This window comes from Oncorhynchus kisutch, linkage group LG24, assembly GCF_002021735.2.
Source record: "Oncorhynchus kisutch isolate 150728-3 linkage group LG24, Okis_V2, whole genome shotgun sequence".
NCBI lineage: Eukaryota > Metazoa > Chordata > Actinopteri > Salmoniformes > Salmonidae > Oncorhynchus > Oncorhynchus kisutch.
This window is the reverse complement of record NC_034197.2, coordinates 20,734,945-20,745,063: the sequence shown is the minus strand read 5'-3', so window position 1 is coordinate 20,745,063 and position 10,119 is coordinate 20,734,945. Positions and strand designations below refer to the sequence as shown.

At 42.6% G+C, this 10,119-nt stretch overlaps 1 protein-coding gene across 1 annotated transcript in view; it reads left to right on the top strand.

The window, feature by feature from the left end:
* Positions 1-743: 743 nt before the first annotated feature.
* epha2b (eph receptor A2 b) overlaps positions 744-10,119 on the top strand; it is a 30,716-nt gene continuing 21,340 nt past the window's right edge. Inside the window, exons 1-3 of the mRNA XM_020459455.2 lie at positions 744-1,036; positions 1,784-1,863; positions 3,006-3,657. Coding sequence (XP_020315044.1) covers positions 955-1,036; positions 1,784-1,863; positions 3,006-3,657 — 814 coding nt within the window. The 5' untranslated portion in view covers positions 744-954. The remainder of the gene's footprint in view (positions 1,037-1,783; positions 1,864-3,005; positions 3,658-10,119) is intronic.

Here is a 10,119-nt window from a genome sequence, read left to right as displayed (position 1 = left end):
AAGGCTCCAGGCATTCTCCCTGGTGTGAGAGGAGCTTTATAATACCAGAGCCCCGGGGTAAGGGGAGGTCGGATGGGGAGGTCGGATTCGCACATGGCTGGGACCTGTCTGCCGGGGAAACAGAGAGAAGCCCAATCTTTCCCACAGAGTTGGGCCCACAGGTGTGACCCATGCAAAATCAATGCCATACTGTATTGTAATAATTTATTGTGAAGACAGCGCAATCAATGGTAAACATTTACCAAGAAAATCTAACAGGTTGACAAAATATTCAGGAGGTTTTTAGTGAAAACTTCAAGATACAGATAAGCATTCATAAATCACATAGTTACACTGTACAACAAATAATGAAGGTTGACTGGGTTGACTCCCAAATTAATTTGCGAAAGAGTTGCTAGGTGATGGATTATTTAATTTACTATGTTCATACTCGTACCAGCACACCCTCCTACTCCCCATTCTCCCACCTCTCTATCTTTCCCATTGAAAATACAGATGTATCACTTCACTTATATTCATCAAGAGTATGGTATTTCAAATTCTAAAGCCAATTAGTACAATTATTTGCCATTTTATTTCTCTTGACTATGGATTCAGTTGTCTTTGCTTCAGATTAGAGATTATATGAATACGATAATAATGTGATTGATAAACTTGTATCATGAGTTTCATGCAGAATTCTCTCTTCTTATTTTTGTACACAAAAAAAAAGAATAATAAAAAGGTAAATTGGCCAACATTGTATTGACATCTGCTTCTCTTGTCGCTAAGGTAAATGGCGGAGGCCATCAAAACCATAATGCCAATGTCACTTTGATTACATTCTAACAGGCGGAGTTGGTGACGTCCTCATTTGTGAATGAGGCTTTCGCGAGCTCACGGTTCAGTTGAGCAACTGATGAGAGCGTGGAAGGGTCCCAACCAAGCTTAGAAATAAGAAGAAAACAAACTCAAATGGATTCCCGTGGAATTAAGCGCTTGTTGTTTTCCTATGTATTAATTAACGGTATATTTATTACACTGCAATCTAAAGAAGGTAAGCGAAAGTCTTGACTACTTTTCAAACTTTGGTAACTATTTGAAATCAAAATGTTCTTGTTGCAAGAAGTATATCCTGCTCTGTTCAGGTTGTGGGACCACGAAGAAGTGGATGTTTAAAGCACAGGGCAAGAACATGGGCTATTGATACAATGTCGCAACTTGTAGAAGTTTTTAAGTTTGTTGATTTTGACCAGAAACTGTTTTTAATGCAATCCTTAATACTTTATTAGATCAAGTTTCGCCCGTATTCGATTCGGTATCTATGCTGATCTCTATCAAGATGAGGGTGTGTTGAGAGCAGTCTTGCTACGTTATAGAGTGCAACTACCTGTTGGTATTTTGAACTTTTATATTGTCGCTAGATCTTGAACATATTAAATATAACAATATAAAATTAATAATTATCTGCATGGTTGGGCTGAACATTCATGCCTGGTACCACTTATTGCAAAGTTGATTGATGAGAAAGTTAGGATATTCCATCACAAGTTAATGATTACACCCTAAACTTCCTTTTAAATTGTAAAAGTCACTAACATAGGCCTATGTTTTAGCCTCACTTGAGGAAGTGTAGGGGATTTAGACAATTACTATTCTTGGGGTAAGATATTAGAGTTCAAATGATAATTTGCTTCTTTCTATTAGGTATTAACTTCAAAATGTACATGTCCCAGCTTTCTGTGGTAAGTCAATCACATTTTAGTAGGTTAAGACATATTTGATAGAATTTTCCCCTCTGCAGAGGTGCTGTTGGATATGAGGGCATCAGGGAGTGAGCTAGGCTGGCTGACCTGGCCCTATGAACAAGGATCCAAGCAAGGGGTCAGTATACATCCATTCTTTCCATTGCCCTGTCTCTGTACTTTTCTCTTTGGGTAAGTATGGATGGGGTAGCACATAATATGCCATGTCTGACTTTCTTACCTTCACACATCTACTTTTCTGGGTGCTATAACTTGGTGCTCATGTATAAACATTACTAAAAGTGTCATGTTCAAGTTGAATATGTGAAAGGGTCACATTATTCTAGTGGGGGTTGGGTTTTAGATGGCAGCATGGCAGGACTATTCCAAGGGAGAGAATGGTAGCTATAGCAAGTGTGGTAGAGAATACTTGTGGTTTTAAGTCCCTCATTTCAGAATTGTATGTAAGGGTGCAATTGACCTAAAGTTTGGAGAATATAGTGCTTTTTGGGAAATGTAGATGTAGTGAGTTAAGATGGTTATCATTTTCTCATAAGAAGAAAATGTTGTCAACAGATTATTGTTTTTTGCTATCGTGTGCCTTTGTGTAGTATGTGTGCTTGGGTCCCATTTTGTTTCATTTACATTTGAGTGGTCATTCACTTTTGACTCTCCCTTGTTCAGTAGTGTTATGGAGGCGCTCTCTCTCCTGTTGCATGCTCCCGTTCATGTGATGCCACACAGTCAGCCAACAAAGCACATTCCTTTAATTAATAGCAGTGGTAACATGCAGAGAGAACCCCTGTGTGGACACATGTATTTCAACAGCTACTATTAAGCTGAACGTTGAAGACTTCTCACAAAAATTTCTAACTTCTGTGACAGCAAGAGTTGGTTGCGTGGATCAACATATGTTGTATAAGATGTTGACAGACCTCAGTGTTATTTCAATGGCATTGTCAAAATCAGCTGGCTTCAATCCTTTGCTAAGGCCTTGTCTTTTCTCGCAACTCTTATATCTTAATATGTTCCTTTGGGGTCTCCCACACTCTCTCACACGCTTTCCCTTTGTCTCCAGGGTTCAAATTACAGGAGTGCCGGGGGTCTTGGAACTCGTATAACAAATTAAGGCACACCATTAGCATTTAAGATGTCAACATGGGCAGTTGTGCACCCCCCATAAGCATTGAAAATTTTAACTTTTTTCCAGCCCACTCTTAGTCATGTATCGCCAGAGTCAGTATGTGACTGGAGTCCTGATGGTCTATCTGTGTGTTTCAGTGGGAGGTGGTCCAGAGGAGTCTGAATGGCTCCCAGTTGTACACCTACTCTGTGTGTAATGTGGGTGAGCATGAGCAGGACAACTGGCTGCGCACCACCTTCATCCAGCGCCGCCTGTCAGCCTCTCGCGTCTTTGTGGAGCTGCAGTTCATTGTGCGTGACTGCAACTCATTCGATGGCTCGTCGCTCACCTGCAAGGAGACCTTCAACCTGTTCTCCTCTGAGTCGGACGCCGACATCGGCACCAGCTTCCGCAAGGGCCAGTTCAAGAAGGTGGCCACCATCGCGCCGGACGAGATCACCAGCCGCAACGAGCTGCGCATCAACACAGAGACGCGGGTGGTGGAGAGCCTCAGCAGGAAAGGCTTCTACCTGGCCTTCCAGGACATTGGGGCCTGCATGGCACTGCTCTCTGTCAGGGTCTACTACAAGACCTGCCCGGCCACCATCAAGAGCCTCGCAGCCTTCCCTGAGACAGTGGCGGGCGGGGGGGTGAACCAGGCCCTGAGGGAAGTAGCGGGGGTCTGCGTGGAGAACGCGGTGAGTGAGGAGTCTCCCCGCATCTACTGCACGATGGACGGAGAGTGGGTGGTGCCTGTTGGACAGTGCCAATGCATGCCCGGCTACGAGGCCGTCAACGACACATGTCGAGGTAAGGTATAATGTTCCTGTGTTCTCTTGGCTCACTGACAGCTGGGCATTCTGAGAGCTGGCCTCTAGCATCATGGACTCTAATGCTGTGTTTTCCCGTTTGTGAGCTGACGTGAGTCTCATAGAGATATTTAGCAGAAGGTGTTTACCATTTGTGTTATAAAACATGCATGTCACTACATTATCCCTGACCTTGAACCCAAACTACAATGTAGAAACATTGTAACAAAATTCAGCTACTCTTAGGCCATGCATGTGATATCAAATGTATCAAGATAAAAGTACTTTTTATTAAACTTTTAAGTCAGACATTTTCCTCTTAACTGAAACGGGTTTGTGAGGTGCTCAGTTTTGGTAATAGCCATGCTTATCAGGACCTCTGGCCCTCGTAAGCTAGTTTCCTACTAATTTGTCATTCATTCTCTTTTCTAAGATACTCATAGGTAGTCTTACCGTCACTCAACCCCTGGGCTTTGTAGTTACATTGCAACCATGCTGCATTCAAGTCCTCATCAGAGGCCCTCTAGTCTACATTCTTCTGAGTCCTGACTAAATGACAGATGTTGATCAAAGATGGGAGGTTCACAAGTCAAACTCGGAGACTATACTGGTGATGAATTTACTTCTTCTAGGTGGCAGGGGAGGAGGAGGAGGGAAAACAACCCCCCATGGTTGTCTCTGACTTTGTTGGTTACATGCATCAGAGAAATATGCATTCCTTAAGCCATTGGGCATGCTCTCTCTCTCTGTTCTTCACTCTCTCCTTCACATTCCACTTTTCACATTCCACTTTTCACTCTATCTCAGAGCTGCTGTGAGAGACAAGGTTTCAACATTTGAGGGTTTTGTGTGGTACTGCAGCAGGGTGTGTGAGAGAGTGTTTGCATGCTCAGGCCTGTTGGGAGCTGTTCTCTGATAGAGCACCACAAAACTATCATCACCTGAACACGAGGCATGTTACTGCACCACTGATTTTGGAACACACACACACATTTTCTTAGCTTCCCCTCCATTGGTAATGGATATTTCCTGTCATTTTATTTCTGTCAGGGCATAGTTTTAGATGAAAGGATAGTGAGGTGGGTGAGTGAGAAACACTCACACACAGAGACTGAGGAAGGTTGTGATAAAAATGTGAGGAATGGAATGTAAAGGTAGAACAGTGTGGTGCAGTGTTGAGCTGTAGGCACTGGCTCCCCTCGTCCTCCCCTTCTTCTCCAGTGCATTCCTCTTCCATTTACTGAGGAACCTCCCAGATTACTGCAGGTCTGAGGAATTCCTTAGGGAGGACTCCTGCAATGCATCCCAAATGGCACCATATCTAATATAGTGCACTACTTTTGACCACAGCCCTATACATGGGGAATAGAATGCCATTTGGAGTGTACTCCATCTTACAGGACAATGAATTGAAGTGATGGATTGAGAAAGGGAGTGGATAGCATCAGATGGATATATTAATTCCATGGGAGGTTGAATACAGACAGCTACAGTGTAAGTTGAATGAGCTTGGCATTTTAAGTTGAAAAAAATCATGGATACAACCATGCATGCAGTACACACACACATACAAACACGCAAGCAAGCCTACGTATGCATACACACACACACACACACGCATGCACGTACCTCCCCCCCCCCCCCCCCTTTCCCCCATGCTGTGTGTTCCAGTTGACTCACTGTTGACATTGACACAGTTTTCCTCCTTTAAAAAGAACGCCCTTCCTTACACAATCTTCGCTGGCACAAAGTACACATACCTTGTGTTACCACAGAAAGATAAACATCTGGCCCAGCTGCTCCTTGGATTGTGTCGAGCTGTCCATGCCCACACCCTGTCACCCACAGTAAAGCCGTGTGCACACTCATCCCGGAGCTGGGCAAATATGACTTAGGACCAACTATATGCGTTCCAAATTGCACCCTATGGTCAAAAGTAGAGCACTATATTGTGAATTGGGACGCACACTCAGTTTCCAAATGCTCGTGTTTACACTCAGTCAATGTTGGGTTCTTTTTTTTAGAATACTTTCTCTAGGAAAAATCCTGATAGAACCAGTAAATTAGTTCTGGTAAGGTTATTTTCTCCCAAAGGAGGAGTTCCCTTTTCCAGTAATCTAGGCCTAGTTTTCCTCCCCCCTAAAGTGATGTCAAGTTAAACTGTCGGTGACACTGAAGCTGAATGACTGTGCCTTCCATGTGGTGAGTGATTTGTGTGGGTAGTAAATTACTTGGGTGTGTGTTTTATGTGCAGTAACTACTGGTACTGCCTGCATCTTTGTCTTCCTGATAAGATAAGAGTATCTTAAATAAGACGTCTCAGTCATTCTTATTCCCTTGTCTGTTCCTACTAGCACTGACTTTGCTAATAGCTACTTTGAGGAAAAGATTACCTACTACAACTGTGATATGTGGTTCTCTCACCTAGCCATCTTAAGATGAATGCTCTAAATGTAATGTAAAATCCTGCCTCCATATTTATTTAGCTCCTTCTGTTGTTTTTTCTTTCTTTCCCCCTCATTCATTCGCTCTCTCTACATATATTTTATTGCTCCCAGGCTCTACCACCCCCCCTCTTTTCACATCTCCATTTTGAAACTCTCCTGTGAGTTTATGATCATAAGCAACATCATTACTGAGTTTTTATTGTAACCAGCTACAAGATGACCACATTCCTTCTTGTTTTTCTATTTCTCTCTGAATTATGGTTTTATTATGGTTGGCCAGTGTGCAGGACCTGAATGTGACACTATTTGAATCGCAACATCCTGTTTCACACGACCCATATGTGACTGACTATTTAGACTTTGCTCTGTTCTGTGTATACTAGTAAATAAATAAGTATTTTTGCTTATTTGACAACTGTCTCTTAAAACGATAAACAGACCTTACATTTGAACAGTATTCCCTATATGTAGTATCCCACAGTTTTGGGTGGATACACTTACATGACCCAGAAACATAAACCTATAATCCTGATAAAAATGTGAACTGAAATATTTTAATGCTCTGAATATGTTTATTGGGATTACAGCCTTGATATATGACAGATGATTCAGTGAATACGTGACAAAAAGCGGATTCACCCCAGTTTACTCCCCGGCGAGTCATTATGAAGAAGACCAGTGCAATTGTTATTTTGGTGCAACATAATATCAGCAGTGCAGTCTCTGTTGCTGGAGCTAAGGAAGGAAACCTCTCTGGGAACCTCTCTCAGACTTGTTTGTTGTGACATTTTGTTCCTGATCAGATTGGTTGCATACACCTACAATGTTACATACACTTTATGTCCCTCCTTGCAATCCATAGCTTAAAAGTCATCATTATGGATACTGTGGATTTACTAGGCCTATGATCACATTGTGTTCATAGTCCAAGAAATCATTAAGGATCTTCTTATCAGACTAGTTTTGCACTTTCAGCATGCTCATATCAAAGCACATTTCTTTCTTACCCTTTGGAAATGGGGAATGGGGAAGTTTTGGGAGATTGGCTGCGATTACTTTTAATGTGATTCTGTGATCTTGTGCCAAGTTGATGTTGACCTCTCACATGGAAGTTCAGAGCGTGGGCTAGAAAATGGAGGGACTGAGTAAATTGCCTCTCGACACTATCATGTTGAATTTTGTGCCCATTATAATTCAATGAAATCTATAAGAGATGACAGGAAACTGAGTAGTGGCCAATATTTGTGCATTTCAAAATGTTTTACTGATTTTTGAATTGATTTAGCAAGTTTAGCCTTTTGCTTTAGAATTCATTCAATAGGCCTGTATGTTGTGGTCGTATGTCAAATCCTATTACTTTTCCGATCCAGACATACATTTCATAAGTAAGTAAGGGTTATGGTTAGAAACTCGTAGGAAGCATTTAATATGGCATAATAGCATTGGCTAGTCATGAGGATGAGCAAAGATGGCTCTTCTCTGGGCATATGTAGACCAAAGAGATTCCTACTTTCTGGTATGACTGACAGCAGAGTAACTTGAACAAAACACAGAGCAATACACTTTTTGGTGTCTGTGTTCTCATACAAAGACATTTGTGCCATTTTATTCTAACAGTATCCAGACATACAATTACAACTAGGTGGCATGTAGCTCCATTTTGGTACATGTTGGTACTTTACTGAAAAGGTATTCCGGAGCATGTTTTTGGTGCATATTTCCTCTGTATGGCATTCCTGTGCAGCGTGGTTGGGCTGTGGAGATTTGTGTATTGTGCTGCCGGTGTGAGCTCAGCACTTTCCGTCCCCCCACCGGACAGGACGGGCTCCAACGGAAACCGGACGCCACCTAATCCTCAACCACTCTCCAACCTGTTGGCTCAGGGCTTTCCATTGTTGCGCTGCAGTCAGTCCCCCCCTTTCACTCCTTTGGTTTTTGCGGCCCACTGATAAGTCATTTTGTTTATTGGTTCATTAATTTGGCCTCTTAACAGGAAGCAGACACGTTGGAATCCAGCTTGCGTGGCCACCTGGATGTCTGGCCTTGACTTTTTTAGGAAAGGCAAAGGAAGTGTGTCCTAGATGACTGACTGTGGTGGCTTTTGTTGGGCAGTGTAGTCGAAGGACAGGACATGAATAGAAAGGAAAGAAGAATATTATTTAATCAGACCATGACATCTATTTTGTGTTGGACCTATTTGTTGGTTTGTGTGATGGTTGTTTTAATGCATGCATTTCTGCTTTCTCACTGTTTGTACCCCTCTCTCATTCCCATTTGCAATCCTCTCACTTCCCCTGTTCTCTGTGAGCAGCACAAGGGAAGAGGAGTGTGAAGAAAAAGGTATTAGGGAATTTATTGTGTTTGTTGACAACCAGATGAAAGCCTAAGTGGAATTGTAAAACGGATGTAATTCACTTACAGCTGCTCCATCGGTCAGCTTATCCTTTTGACTAATGTCCCTACACACCTTAACCCCCCCCCATTCCTCCATCTGTGGCTTCATGTTACCACTACCCCTCCCCCATCAGATACACACCTTGTTCTACTCAACCACCCCCTAATACACCTATGACAAGTTGTCCTGCACATGTAAACATGGCATTAGTGACATCACATGGGAAAATGGGGAGCAGAAAATGCATTTTAGCAGATGCTCTTTTCCAGAGCAACTTAAATAAGTGCATTCAACCAAGGTATATGAAACTACCACATATTACAAACATTGCAAGTAAAACCTGCTTCAAAATAGCCGATGCCTGCAAAATCTGATGGATGCTGACTTTCCCTGGATATCTACAATTAGTCATGATAATGATCTCAACATTGCTGCTTTTCTGGGGCTTTATTTTTATACCCTTTTTTAGTCTACTGCGAAACAAGCTGTGGTTTCCCCTTTCTTGCTCCTTCCCTCCCCACTCTCGCTCCTACCCTCACTTCTCTCCTGTGTTTGTTTTAGTAGGCCATCAACTCCCTGTAGTCGAGGACAATTTTACTACTACCCTGGGGCAGACATGACCCTCCTATGCTTTAAAACCAAAAGAGCCCAGGACTTGACTTAGGCTTTTTGTTTTACACCTCTCCTCTAGCGCACCCCCACTTTATTCAAGGGCTTGGGGGCTTTCTGTTGTCCGGTAGCTGTGTATCCATTCGTCTGTGCATTTATCCCCGTCTCCATCTCATACATCTTAACTCTGACTGACAAACCAGCCCACTCAACACCCAGAATCCACCAGGACCTGCCAGTCACTCACTATAAACAAACACCCAGGCTCTTTAGGCACAGGGCCTCTCAAATGACAAACAGGGCCTACATCCCAGGGGATTCCAAAGGGCAAAAAAAGGAGGCATTCTCACTTAGGTTTCTCGGCTGTCTGACTCTTAGAGGTTGACAGACTTTTATTTACTTGAGAAATGCACTGGGTTTTCATCAAGTCTTACTCCCTCTTCTGTTCTTTACCAACAACATTTCAGCTCTCTCCCCTAATTTTTCCCTGGACTCAATCTGTGGCCCTCTTCCCTCGCATACTATGATTGGCTGCTGGAGGAAGGAAGCTCAGCGTTAGCCTCGTGCTTCCTGTGTCCAACAGCAAAGACAAACCACTCTCTCACTTTCAGAGGAACATTCCTTGACCCTTCATTTCCTATTCCTCCTCAAAAACGAATCAGCTGGTGGTCACCGATACCTCTTGATCACATTCTTTGGATTCATTTCCTATGATTGTGAGTGAGTTTACATGTGCTGACCTTTCTAGAGAAAGGAAGTAAAGGAAATGGGCCTGAACTACAGTGGGGCAAAAAAGTATTTAGTTAGCCACCAATTGTGCAAGTTCTCCCACTTAAAAAGATGTGAGAGGCCTGTAATTTTCATCATAGGTACACTTCAACTATGACAGACAAAATGAGGAAAAAAATCCAGAAAATCACATTGTAGGATTTTTAATGAATTTATTTGCAAATTATGGTGGAAAATAAGTATTTGGTCACCTACAAACAAGCAAGATTTCTGGCTCTCACAG